We start from the raw sequence: 14980 nt of genomic DNA on the forward strand, positions 1-14980 counted from the left end.
GGGGGAGCTTGGCGGTACCGGACTCGACGGACCCACCGGGCCCGGAGTCGACGGTGCCGGTAGCGCCGCGGCCGATGTCGATGCCGGGCGCTCCATTCGGGTCTGCCTGGCTGGAGTAGCAGACGTAGACGGTCTCGCTTCTGCACCCGGTGCCGGGGAAGGTCGGTGCCGGGGAGTCTTTCCGGTGCCGGTGCGATCCGGTGCCGGCGTCGAGATCACGGCCTGTGAAGCTGCTGGGTCAAGTGCCGCCTCCATTAGGAGAGTCCTGAGTCTCTGGTCTCTCTCCTTCTTTGTCCTGGGCTTAAAAGCCTTGCAAATGCGGCACTTGTCCGACCTGTGCGATTCCCCCAGGCACTTCAGACACGCGTCGTGGGGGTCGCTGGTTGGCATAGGCTTTTTACAGGCCGCACACTGCTTAAAGCCCGGCGAACCAGGCATGAGCCCGGTGCCGGGTGCCGGGAAGGGCTACAGCCCAGACCGGCGAACAACTATATACAATACTATTTACACTACAACTAATTAACTAACTATACTTAACGACCTAACTAACAACTGTAATAATAACGGTAGTTAACAAGGAGAGCTAGGGACGTGGAGGACAGCTATGCCGTGCTCCACAGTTCCAACGACCGACACGGCGGTAAGAAGGAACTGAGGAGCGGGTGGGCCGGCAAGGGTATATATCGAGCGCCATGGCGGCGCCACTCCAGGGGGCGACCTGCCGGCCCACTGGAGTTGCTAGGGTAAAAAGTTTCCGACGAACGTGCACGCATGGCGCGCACACCTAACTGGAATGGATGTGAGCAATCACTCGAAGAAGAACTCTAGTGCTTCCTACACATTTGTCTCCTACCTCCAGATGTGTATAATTTCAGCGTTTATTTTTGAGCATTTAAAAAGAAAACAATTTTTGATTTGTCACAGCTGTGAAAAATTATGGGGGCGGAGAGACAGACAACTATGTAATAGACATGGAGATTAAAAAAAAAAAAAAGCTTTATAACCATTAAAATACAAATTGCCCACTTCATGTCAAAACATGCAAAGTAAATATCCTTACATTAAACTCTAATAAGTTCTCCAGCAGCATTTTTCATACTTTGCCTGTCTGAAAATTCTTGATTACTACTGATGAAAATATTTTTGTTGGTGTGTGTGTAAGGTGAAATCAATATTTACTGATAGAGATCTAATCCTTCCAAGCCTAACCATGAGTTATCAAAACTATTGTTCTTAGGCCTGGTCTACACTATGCGTTTAAACTGAATTTAGCAGCGTTAAACTGATTTAACCCTGCACCCGTCCACACAATGAGGCTCATTATATCGATATAAAGGGCTCTTTAAACCGGTTTCTGTACTCCTCCCCGATGAGAGAAGTAGCGCTGAAATCAGTATTGCCATGTCAGATTAGGGTTAGTGTGGCCGCAAATCGACGGTATTGGCCTCTGGGGGGTATCCCACAGTGCACCATTGTGACCGCTCTGGAAAGCCATCTGAACTCAGATGCACTGGCCAGGTAGACAGGAAAAACACCGCAAACTTTTGAATTTCATTTCTTGTTTGGCCAGCATGGAGAGCTCACCAGCACAGGTGACCACGCAGAGCTCATCAGCACAGGTAACAATGCAGTCTACTCAGAATCGAAAAAGGGCTCCAGCATGGACCGCATGGGAGATACCGGATCTTATCGCTATATGGGGAGAGGATTCCGTGCTAACAGAACTCCGTTCCAAAAGATGAAATGAAAAAATATTTGAAAAAATTTCCAAGGCCATGATGGAGAGAGGCCACACCAGGAACTCAGTACAGTGCTGTGTGAAAGTTAAGGAGCTCAGACAAGCCTACCAGAAAACCAAAGAAGCAAATGGAAGGTCCGGGGCAGGGCTGAAAACATGCCACTTCTACGCTGAGCTGCATGCAATTCTAGAGGGGTCCGCCACCAGTACCCCACCCCTGTCCGTGGATTCCGAGGTGGGAGTGGTAATCTCAGCCATGGCTGAGGATTCTGCAGACGGGGAAGATGAGGAGGCGGAAGAGGAGGATGAGCTTGCAGAGAGCACACAGCACACCGTTCTCCCCAACAGCCAGGAGCTTTTTCTCACCGATGGAATTACCCTCCCAGCACTCCCAAGCCACTGTCCCACACAATGAAGCCATGGAAGGGACCTCTGGTGAATGCACCTTTGTAAATATAAAACATGGTTTAAAAGCGTTTAATGATTAATTTGCCCTGAGGACTTGAGATGCATTCGCGGCCAGTACAGTTATTGGAGAAGTCTGTTAACATGTCTGGGGAAGGAGCGGAAATCCTCCAGGGACATCTCCATGAAGCTCTCCTGGAGGTACTCAAAAAGCTTTAGCAGAAGGTTTCTGGGCAGGGAAGCCTTATTCCGTCCTCCATGGTAGGACACTTGACCATGCCATGCATGTAGCAAGTAATTTGGTATCATTGAATGACAAAGCCTAGCTGCGTATGGTCCCGGTGTTTGCTGGCATTCAAGCAACATCCGTTCTTTATCTCGCTGTGTTATCCTCAGGAGAGTGATATCATTCATGGTAACCTAGTTGAAATTCAGGAATTTAATTAAGGGGACAGAGATGGCCATTCCTACTGGGCTGTTTGCCTGTTGCTTAAAATAAATCCTTCCCTGCAGGTAGCCAAGTGGGGGTGGGGGGGGGTGTGATTGGCGCTGAGCTTTTTTGCGTTTGGCTAGCAGTGATCTTCCATGATACCAGCCACGTGGTGGGAGTGGGGAGTGGAGTGTTAAGCAGTGATATTCCATGATACCAGCCACGTGGTGGGGGGAGGGGTAAAGCGATCATTCCAGAGAATTGGCTGGGGGGTGGTTTCTGCCGCTGCATGTTAACAGGAAAGAAGCAGCACCGAACGGGCTTTGCTTGGTATTTAGGAAAGGAGGGCACTGTGTATATGAAGGCTGCAGAAGCCGAAAGATAATGGCTTACCATGGACGCATGCAAGCTGAATTCTGCTGCCTGGACCTGCGTCTGTGATCTCTAACACCAGAGCCGCAGGAGCTCAATATTAAGATGCAAAATGTGACCTTGTACTGAAATCACATGTGCTATGTAAGGTGAATAGTGTTGTTCCCTGTGAAAGAGTATAAGCATTGTTCTGTAAAATGTATCTTTTTAAATACTTCTCTCCCTTTTTCCCTCCCTCATGCAGCTGCAAATTTTTCAAGTCTCCCTACTCCATCCCGAAGGCTATCTCAGATAAAGCAGTCGAAAAAAAAGACGCGAGACGAAATGTTCTCGGAAATCATGGAGGTGACCCGCAAATGAAAGAGCGCATTTGAATGAGTGGAAGGACGTGGTATCAAATTACGGGAAAGATGCCAGTGAACGTGAGGACAGGAGGGATGCCTGAGATAAGAGGTGGCGGCAGGAAGATCAGAGGTGTAGGCAGGAAGATCAGCGGCGACGAGATGCAACTATGGGGCTGCTGCGTGATCAAACTGACATGCTCCGGTATCTGGTGGAGCTTCAGAAACAGCGGCAGGATCACAGAGTGACACTGCAGCCCCTGTATAACCACCTTCACCCCTCGCCATGTTCCACATCCTCTTCACCCAGACATATAAGAACACAGGGGTGGGGGGGAGGCTTCGTGCACTCGCCCATTCCACCCTCGTGGACAGCCCAACCAAAGGGCTGTCATTACTTTGAAATTTTTTTAGTGGCCTTTTCTTTCCCTCCTATCCTCCTTCCAAACCACACCTAGGCTACATTGTCAGTTCTCTCCCTCTTTTTATAATGAATTAAAAAAGAATACATGCTTTTTAAATGATAGTGACTTTATTTCCTTAAGCAAGCTGTAATCGAAGCGGGAGGGTGGGTTGCTTACAGGGAATGAGTCAATCAAGGGGGGGGGGGGGTCATCAAGGGTAAACAAAAACAAACACAGCAGTCACACCGTACCCTGGCCTGTGATGAAACTCGTTTTCAAAGCTTCTCTGATGCGCACCGCTTCCTGGTGTGCTCTTCTAATCGCCCTGGTGTCTGGCTGCGCGTAAACAGCGGCCAGGTGATTTGCCTCAGCCTCCCACCCTGCCATAAAGGTCTCCCCCTTACTCTCACAGAGATTGTGGATCACACAGCAAGCAGCAATAACCAAGAGGAAAGTGGTTTGGCTGAGGTCTGAGAGAGTCAGTAATGTGCGCCAGCGCACCTTTAAATGACCAAATGCACATTCTACCACCATTCTGCACTGGCTCAGCCTGTAGTTGAACAGCTCCTGACAACTGTCCAGGTTGCCTGTGTACGGCTTCATGAGCCATGGCATCAAGGGGTAGGCTAGGTCACCCAGGATAACTACAGGTATTTCAACATCCCCAATTGTTATTTTCTGGGCTGGGAAGTAATTCCCTTGCTGGAGCCGTTTGAACAGAGTAGTGTTCCTGAAGACGCGAGCGTCATGAACCTTTCCCGACCATCCCACGTGGATGTTGGTGAAATGTCCCTTGTGATCCACCAGGGCTTGCAGCACCACGGAAAAGTACCCCTTGCAGTTTATGTACTGGCTGCCAAGGTGCCAAGATAGGGATATGTGTTCCATCTATTGCCCCACCACAGTTAGGGAATCCCATTGCAGCAAAGCCATCCACTATGACCTGCACATGTCCCAGAGTCACAACCTTTCGTAGCAGCAGCTCAGTGGTTGCTTTGGCTATTTGCATCACAGCAGCCCCCACAGTAGATTTGCCCACTCCAAACTGATTCCCGACTGACTGGTAGCTGTTTGGCGTTGCAAACTTCCAGAGAGCTATTGCCACTTGCTTCTCAACTGTGAGGGCTGCTCTTATCTTGGTATTCTGGCATTTCAGGGCAGGGGAAAGCAAGTCACAAAGTTCCATGAAAGTGCCCTTACGCACGCGAAAGTTTCGCAGCCACTGGGAATTGTCCCAAACCTGCAAAACTATGCGGTCCCACCAGTCTGTGCTTGTTTCCCAGGCCCAAAATCGGCATTCAATGGCTAGAACCTGCCCCATTACCAGCATGATCTCCAAAGCGCAGGGGCACGCGGTTTGAGAGAATTCTGTGCCCATGTCCTCATCACTCTCGTTGCCGTGCTGCCGTAGCCGCCTCCTCCTAGCCTGGTTTTGCAGGTCCTGGTTCGGCACAGACTGCATGATAATGCGCGAGGTGTTTACAACGTCCATGATTGCTGTCTTGAGCTGAGCGGGCTCCATGTTTGCCGTGGTATGGTGTCTGCACAGTACACCCAGGAAAAAAGGCACAAAACGGTTGTCTGCCGTTGCTTTCATGGAGGGAGTGGGAGGATGTACCCAGAACCACCAGCGACAATGTTTTTTGCCCCATCAGGCACTGGGATCTCAACCCAGAATTCCAAGGGGCGGGGGAGACTGCGGGAACTATGGGATAGCTATGGGATAGCTACCCACAGTGCAACGCTCCGGAAATTGACACTAATTCGACGGTGGGCCTCCATGTACCGAGGCTAATGTGCTTAGTGTGGCTGCGTGCACTCGACTTTATACAATCTGTTTTAAAAAAAATGGTTTCTGTAAAATTGGAATAATTCCGTAGTGTAGACATACCCTTAGACGATACCGGAGATCTGTTCTAGGATAGCTATTCTTTTAATCTTCCCAGTGCTGTTATTCCCTCCCCGCTCCTCAATATCTGCTGATACTGAACTCTTCAAAAATCTGGCCCATAATTCTATGAAATCTCAATCTGCTGCTGTAAGCAACAGATGAGATTACTGTTTCTAGTATTATACCTATATTATCAGGAGATAACGCGGGAAAATGATTACAATTAACAGCTTGAATGAGTGCAAATGCTTTTCTCTTAAAAAAAATCTCCTTGGAAAAGTCTTAGGCGAGCTACAGCTGTATCAGAATTCTAGAACGTGACACATCGTGCCATGGTACAGTCATTAAAATATTTTATGATTCTATTAAACCTCTTTGGAAGTGAGTCAGATACTGAGATCTGCAAATTAGCTCTAAAATGGGCACCTAAATTGTAATTCAGTTGTCTTAAAATATAAAAAGATTTGTATTAAATATATGTTCAATTACATTGCTCTCACCTCCTAGTACTTCAGAAGTGACATTATAGATTGTTATTACAGGTATACTTCTTCATTTTTAGCTACCTGGATGCAGACTCAGCTATAGCAAACTGAACTACCCTAAAAGCAAAAACAAGATTGTTCAAATTTTAACTGATTCATAAAAAATGCCTTTCATTCAGAAAATGTCTTCGAGAGAAGGTAAGTGGCAAAACGATAATGATCACAATAACAATTTTCTAATTAGTTGCTACAGTCATCCAAAAGGGTCACTTCTGAAGGGACAAAGAGACACATCTGAACGTACTAATTGTGGGGCTACACTTTCATCTTTTCCTGTAATCTTACGACTTCCAAGACATGACCTTTAAAACCACAACTCACAGTGAATTTACGAATGACTCGTGTGGGTAGTGGTCATTATTTACAGCAAAAGGGTGAATTAATAAAAGGGGTTTTTGGATGGGAAAACAAGAACAGAGTTAATTACTGAAGGCTGAGAACAAACTTTTCAAAAATCTATAGCTAGACAGCTAATTAAAATTGGTATGATTTGCACAAGTACTGAGAACTCAACAGCCCCCACCAACTGTTTGGCATTTTTGAAAATCCAGGGCAAGACTTTTAAAGAAATGGGTGACTTCTTAATGGGTGAATTTCAAGTGCCGAGAACTCAGCATTTCCCACTGATTCAACAGAAGCACACTTCTGGGGTCACACAGGAAGTGCAAGGCACAGTAAGGAAAAAGCTAGGCATGTGCTTTAACGCCAAGACCATCTACCTCCTACTACTTTATTCAGAATATATTTACCTTTGCGCCATGTTTATGCAGAACTTCCATGACATCATTATGAGCTCTTTCAGCTGCAACATGCAAAGGCGTCATGAAGCTAGGTGAAAAATGGCAGACGTTAGTTTTATCATCCAAATACTGTAATACCTAGTCCTTTGGAAATGTAAAATTTGGCTTAAATTTTTAGACACCTACTCTTTGTTTTTCTCATTAACATTAGCTCCTTTCCTGAGCAACAGTTCTGTAACTTGTTTCCGTTTAGGATGCAGGGAAGCGACAGCACAGTGCTGCAAAACAAAGCAAAAAAATTATCTACTACTTAGACTATGCAATATTTCATGATGCGTGCTACATCATTTTTACATATCCCACTGAACATTAGACTGAGGCTTACAAATAGAATCCTACCGAAACGTATCAGGTTTCTGCCTCAATATAAAATACACCAAGCAAAATGCAAGCTAGTTATTAAAGCTAAATCATGCTGCATTTAAAACAGTTTTGATTTTATAACTATTAGTCACACATGAGAAATGGTTAAGTCACCATCCGTAAAAGCATTCTGCATGGAATAGTTTTATTAAATGTTCCAAGTGAGAGGTATCTTTAGTGGAGTGTCTTGGAAGCAAGGGCCTCCATAACCTCCCTTGCCCAGGGGAAGACAGGAACAATTTGCTACAGTCCTTTACTACGCATGATATACTCTCTCTCTCTCCTCCTAGTGTGCGTCAACTCTGCTGGCTGGTTTGTGGGGAGGGTTGCAGAGTACTGGGCAGGCAGCCTTTGTTTTGCACATGAAGCCATATGTTCAGGTAGGGTGGGGTGATGGGCCATGCTCCCTCTTACTCCTTTGTACCACTACACAGGGCCACCCAGAGGATTCAGGGGGCCTGGAGCAAAGCAATTTCGGGGGCCCCTTCCATAAAAAAATTGCAATACTATACAATACTATATTCTCATGGGGACCCCTACGGGGCCTGGCGCAAATTGCCCTACTTGCTCCCCCCTCACGGGCTCCCCTGGGAAAAATAAACCTTCTTCATTTCGGCACAAACCCAGTTTTGAGAAAACTTCTTTACAAGGTATCACTGGTTCTCAGCATCAGCTAGTGATAAAAGGCACTAAAGCTAATTAAAAAGATTGGACAAATATTTTCTGTCAAAACATTTTCTGGATCAAAAACTAGGGGTTTTTAAAGAGCAGAAAAAATCACGGACAATGTCTGCTTTCCTTCAAAATTTGTTGTGGTTTTTTAATAGAAAAGCTGAAATTAGTCTGCCAAAACCTGAATATGGTTTGGGGTTTCAGAAGTGTGTGGTGAAATATTGCTGCTTGCTGTGTTTGATTGTTTAAAGAAACAATAAAAAAATTCTGCTTAAAAAAAATCCAAAACTTTTGAACCACCTCAGCTTGTGACCAAACGCTCGAGCCCATCCAGTCAGAGATTTTTGTGGGTTTCTGATACTCTGCTGGCTTCCTTGACTCATATCTGTCTCCATAACTTTGGGTTCATTTAGCTTAGAACATAAGAACAGCCATACTGGGTCAGACCAAAGGTCCATCCAGCCCAATATCCTGTCTACCGACAATGGCCAATGCCAAGTGCCCCAGAGGGAGTAAACCTAACAGGTAAGTGATCTCTCTCCTGCCATTCATCTCCACCCTCTGACAAACAGAGGCTAGGGACACCATTCCTTACCCATCCTGGCTAACAGCCATTAATGGACTTAACCTCCATGAATTTATCTGTTTCCTGGAGACTGACTCCATGGGGTCCCTCACACACTGGAGACAGTTACTGTGGGTTTGTCTTTAGTATAGATTATGTACATACTCCACGAACTGAGCATTTGAGCTTGTTCCAGAATCTGGGATGAGCCTATGTTGTGAAAACTGATATGTTCAAAATAGCACATGCATGTGACTGGACACAGGGGTCTAAAATTCAATTAACCCAGGGGGTCTCAAACTGGGAGTCGGGACCCCTCAGGGGGTCACAAGGTTATTACTGGGGGTCGCGAGCTGTCAGCCTCCACCTCAAACCCCACTTTGTTTCCAGCATTTATAATAGTGTTAAATATATAAAAAAGTGTTTTTAATTTATGGGGAGGGGGTTACAGCAAACCTCTGAGTGTGTGAAAGGGGTCACCAGTATAAAAGTTTGAGAACCACTGAATTAACCCCTCTGGAGCCTCAGGGAATGCGGGGGCGGGGGGGGGAGGGTCTCCCTTGGTAGGGATGGGAAGGATATTGCTCTTCTCATGTGATCCCTCCCCCAGTGGCTAATTTTAAATGAAGCTGCCCTCCCCTGACATGAATCTCCCTATGGCACTGAAATTAAATACAGACTATAATTTGGCGTTTGAGAAGTGAAAGGGGTGGTAGCCCTAATGGAAAAGCTAACAGCTTGGCTTTTCTGCAAGCCTCAAACTGCTGAATGAGCTTTAGGGTAGGGAAGGTTGTGGCTCCCAAACAGCCTGCCCCCCAACTGCCCACCCCCCTCAGAATCCCCGACCCATCCTGCTCCTTGTCCCCTCACCATCCCCCAGAGACACCCCCACCACCACCCCAGGACCCCACCCCTGCTCCCTGTCCCCTATCTACTCCCCACTTAGTCCTGACAGACCCCCCAGAATGCCCACGATCCAACCTCCCAATTCCCTGACCTCCCCTGCAACCTCTGCCCCCTCCCTGGGCCCTGACTCTCCCTGGGACTTCCTGCCCCTTGGTCAACCCCCCCCGGCTCCCCCTTCACTCACAGCCTGGGCTCAGCTCTAGCCGCTCCGTGTGGAGCTTGCAGCCCCACCCCCTTACCACATGGCTCTGAGTGGGGAGGGGCTCAGGCCCTGCCAGAGGCACACTGCAGTTGTCGAGGGATGCTCCTGGATATGCTGAGGCTCTGGGTGAGGGGCGGAGACGGGGTCAGGCCGGGGAGGGAGCCTCAGCCACTCTCATGGGGGCCCCTGCGGAGCCTGGAGCAAAGCCATGCTCTGCCCTCTGGGCAGCCGTGCCACTGCATTAGGGCCAGTCACCCCTTGGACTGAAATTTTCAAACATATCCACTAATTTTGGGCCCCAAATTGAGATGCCAAAGGATTGATTTTCAGAGAAACTGAGCACCCACAATTCCAAGTGACTGAAAATCAGGCCCTAAATTCCAGAGTGATGGTTGGAAAAGACCACCACTAGGATGAGAGATCATCTTGGACAAATGCTAGTTATTGGTCCCTGTAAGACAGGGCCTATTGATCTTCTGATGTTTCTGAGCCCAGCCACAGGGTTTTTAAACCGCAAGCACAAAAGTCATACATAATAGTTATAACTTATTGCTGTGAAGAATCCTTCTTCTAACACTCAGAGTAAAACAACATAGTCACACCGATTTGAACAGGATCATCAGTTCCATCCCACTTCACTTTCTATGTGTCTGTCAAAGACTGTTGGGACATTGGCTCTATGGTCTTTGATTTCACTGCTAGCTCAAATGATGAACTGAGAGCAGAGGCTAGTTCCAGCGAAGTCACTCACACACAAAAATACACACAACTGACACTGTACCTTCATATGGAAGGCCATGACCACAGCGAGCACAAAGTTCAGCATACTGCTGGGGTACTTTGCGTCTTGTGATATTTAACAGTGTTAAATGTCAAAGACCTCAACAAGAATTGAGAACTCATAGGTGGGCCAACTACCACAGGCAAATCTAGTAACAACTGTCAATGCTGATAAATGCAAAGTAATACACATTGGAAAACATAATCCCAACTATACATATAAAATGATGGGATCTAAATTAGCTGTTATCATTGAAGAAAGAGATCTTGGAGTCATTGTGGATAGTTCTCTGAAAACATCCACTCAATGTGTAGCGGCAGCAAAAAAGGTAACAGAACGCTGGGAATCATTAAGAAAGGGCTAGATAAGAAGACAGAAAATATCATATTGCCTCTATATAAATCCATGGTACATCTACATCTTGAATACTGCATGCAGATGTGGTCGCCCCACTTTGGAAAAGGTTCAGAAAAGGACCAAAAATGATTAGGAGTATAGAACGGCTGCCATATGAGGAGAGTACAAGACTGGGACTTCTCAACATGGAAAAGAGATGACTAATTGGGGAAATGATAGAGGTCTATAAAATCATGCCTAGTGTGGAGAAAGTTTATAAGGAAGTGTTATTTACTCCTTCTCATAACACACGAACTAGGGGACACCAAATTAAATTAATAAGCAGCAGATTTAAAACAAACAACAGGAAGTATTTTTTCACACAACATACAGTCAACCTGTGGTATTCCTTGCCAGAAGATGGTCAAAAAATAACTAGATAAGTTCATGGTGGATAGGTTCATCAATGGCTATTAGCCAGCGTGGGCAGGGATGGTGTCCCTAGCCTCTGCTTGCCAGAAGCTAGGAATGGGCGATGGGATGGATCACTTGATTATCTATACTGTTCATTCCCTCTGGGGCACCTGGCATTGGCCACTGTTGGAAGACAGGATACCGAGCTAATCGCACCTTTGGCTGACCCAGTATGGCACTCTTATGTAATGCTAGACAAGTCTGAATGCTATCACAACAAATATACTTCACCAGCAGAGACTTATACTGATCAGCTGGATAAGGGAAACAACTGGTCGGTCAGTGAGAGCCAGAAAGCCTTTATATACCAGGAATGGCATCCAACATTTCACTGCTAACCTCTATCAGATGTTGAAAGAATTAAGTATTATTAATAATCTCATCTGTGTGGGAATGCTGCAGAATGATTTTCATCAAGATTTAACAAATAAAAGATGAAAGATAGAGAGAGGGAAGCCTGCTAATTTATTCCAATCCCCCATAAACCAGCACAATATGTTTCTGTTGCCTGCCTCATCTCAACCCTCTGCCATCCCAAAACATTTTTTGCAACAAGTGTCCATAAAACATAAGATAGAGAGAAAAAACAGACAACTACAGTGACAGCAGAACACAGAGAAACCCTCTAGCAGCTGTCACTACAGGGAAGGCAATCAGGTGGGGAGAACACACAGGTTAAACATGAAGAAGTGAGCAGTAGCTTACTTGCAGGATTCTGGAGAAATCCTGCATAAAACCTGAATTCCATGGTGAAAAAAAATGTACGTTTCTTCTATAGCAGTGATTTACTTTTAACACATAAGATGCCTGGTGGCACATCCTCAATTTTAGATGAATAAATTTTCATAGTCTAGCAATAAAAAACTCTTCAACTAGCACTACTTCCACATATATCATAAAAAAATGAATTGATTATACAATCTCACCAGAGCTGTCTCATGTGACTGTGGCTGTTTGAAATTAATGATCTCCAGAGCAAGTGTCTTTTTCACTTTGGCTAGGTCTGCCTCTCTGGCTGCTTGCAATAAAGAATGTCCTTTGAATTCATCTGTTGGAGAAATAAAACATACTTAATATTCAGCAACACATCAGATTTATAAATCTTATTTCAGAAACCTAACTACAATTAACCAAAGGGGAAAGAATTTTTTTCTGTACTGCCCTAAATAGTAACATCAGCTATGATGAAAGAATCCTAAACTCTGTCCTAGTGAAGGCAAAAATATATTCTTAGGGTGAGATGAGAAGGAAAGTTCCAGTTTCCAGGGCAAAACCCCCATCCCCCCTCTCCAGCCCCAAGATAAAGAGTGTTATACGGATCCCTAAAAACTCTGTATCCAGCCAGAGGAGGAGACTTCTAGGACCAGCACTACAGAAGACAGCTGCCAGGCCACCTTCCGAGAGCCCTACCGCAAGCTCCAGCATAGGGGGCATGCCAGGGTGGGGTTGCATCACACAGCAGTAGAGAGATTTCAGGCCCAAATTACACCAGAGGACCCTCCAGCCTCCAGATCAATCCAGGACCAAGAAGGCAAAAAGGTGGCTTAAAGCCACCTTACTTAACCCTCTCCCCTCCAGTCTGAGAGTTCAGTATTGCACCTGTAGGAGGTGCAGCATAGAATCTCACCATTATATTGCTCCTTTAACATAAAAATGGCCAAGCACCAAATCCTGCTCACTTTGTTACTGCAAGTAAGCCCACTGATGACACTGGGGTCACTGGTGAGAGCAAGGAGAGCAGGATAGATTCATATCCAAATATGTAAAAGCAGCCTTTAATAAATGATGAACAAAACCAAAAGTCAGCAGGTACAAAATTTCTAACATTTAAGAAGTTATTTCTTGTGGAATTAGCAGTTTTCTGTAACTTTATAACTTGTGTTAATTGTCTTTCTCTGTTATAAGAATGAGACAAAAACAGATAAGTGAGAGAAATTTAGACTCAAGGTTAGGACTTAACTTTCCCACCACTGGGTTAGGAGGAATCCTTCTTGTTTGGTTTTCTGACCAGATAGCAGAAAAAATAATTTAGAAAAACAATGAGTAATGAAGGCTCTTGTGGAAAGCAGCTCTTTATTGAAGTTAGAAATGATGAATCAGCAGTTTGGTAACATAATTACAACCAAACTGAATTCTAGAATAGTTATATATTATAGTGACTGTCATGAAGTAATCAAGAGCGTTTGAGAATGAATTCCAAATAATTAATACCTTTGCGGGAACTAGCTATAGTATCAGTGGCAACTTCACCCTGAAAGGCCACATGCCAGCACTTTCTACATCAAACTGATGACATGCTTCAACAGATTAGTCTAACTTGCCAGCCCAGGAAAAATACATATGAAACTGGATGACAAAATAAATCAAAAGCCATTTTACTGCTTCACAGCCATCTGTGCCAAAAAGTACCTAACTGGTTCTGTCAAAACCATCTTCTCCTGTCTGAGAATAAGCCTGGCATAGTGCAGGGAGATTCAGATAGCCCAGCAATGCTACCAGGCCTTACAGAATACTGGGGAAAAAAGCATCATTGATGCTTCTCTCCTCTTTCCTTGTCATTAGTTTGCAAAAGCAAAAAATCAAACACGTTCGTTGATTAGCACAGGTTAATTTGCAAGACCAGATAAATCTCTGAATGAAGTCTGAAAGTCATGCTTTTGCTTTACAAAGTTAATTAAAATCATTTTTCCTGAACTCCGTTCTGCTCTTAATTATTATTATTATTTAATAATGAAACAATCAGTGTTGAGTTTGATTCAAGTGGAGAGGGAGGGTTCCCAGATTAGAACATATGAGTTTACGAAAGGGAAAGAAGGAGGGGAGGTTGCCTGCCTGTACCTGGAGGTTTTTCGAGATGGATGGTCTCTATCTGTATTCACGGAGGGTCATATGCATGCACCATATGCCTGGAGCCAGAACCTTTGAAAGTCGTATCATTTGGTGGTCTGCACGTGAGCCCATGTATTGCCTCATGGTTTCGCCTGAGGTGATAAAGGGCAGGGTGGACTGCCAGCATCTCCAGTTCCTTCTCTACCACAGACCTATCAGGTACGCAGCAGCAGGGAAGGAGGTCGGGATTGGAATAAAGATAGGGACCACGTATCTTGAAGAACTCCCCGTTACCAGAACCCCTTGTTTCTTCTTTGAGTGATGGTCCCTATTGTACTCCACGGAGGTGTCTGACAAGTAGTTCGTAGTTAGGAGGAAAATGCGATGAAGATGATGGAATCACAGAATGGAGGACCACTGCGCTGAATGAGGCATCTGTTGTGGAATCACACACTAGAGTGTAGTGGGAGGAAAAAGTGTGTACCAACTCCTCGCAGCAGTCTTACATATATCTGCAAGGGACACATCATGATGCACGCTGTGGTTGATGCTTGCACTCTCATTGAGTGAGCCTATCCCATCTGATGGGGATTGTCTCGACAACTGATAGCAATGTGTAATGCATCTGGAAACCCATTTAAAGATTCACTGGATGGAAATATGAAATTAATAGGCAGCAGATTTAAAACAAACAAAAAGAAGTAGATAGCCTGGGAGACTTCTGGAATGGCTCTGTCCTTTGTAGGGAAAAGGCCAGGGCCCTAAGCACATCAAGAGAATGAAGTTGCCATTCCCCATGAAAGACGTGTGGTTTGGGGAAGAAGGCAGGTAGATGTATAGGCTGATTGAGATTGAATGAGAAATGCTACCTTTGGTAGCAACTTGGATGCAATCAGAGTCAGACATTGTCTTTATGGAATGCAGTG

The 14980-nt window shown here is 45.3% G+C and overlaps 1 protein-coding gene across 1 annotated transcript in view; it reads right to left on the minus strand.

The window, feature by feature from the left end:
• Positions 1-14980, minus strand: part of TNKS (tankyrase) — a 302779-nt gene that overhangs the window by 110039 nt on the left and 177760 nt on the right. Inside the window, exons 9-11 of the mRNA XM_050948206.1 lie at positions 12152-12273; positions 7053-7144; positions 6876-6954 (exon numbers count right to left, since the gene is read on the minus strand). Coding sequence (XP_050804163.1) covers positions 6876-6954; positions 7053-7144; positions 12152-12273 — 293 coding nt within the window. The remainder of the gene's footprint in view (positions 1-6875; positions 6955-7052; positions 7145-12151; positions 12274-14980) is intronic.

This window comes from Gopherus flavomarginatus, chromosome 3, assembly GCF_025201925.1.
Source record: "Gopherus flavomarginatus isolate rGopFla2 chromosome 3, rGopFla2.mat.asm, whole genome shotgun sequence".
Taxonomy (NCBI): Eukaryota; Metazoa; Chordata; order Testudines; family Testudinidae; genus Gopherus; species Gopherus flavomarginatus.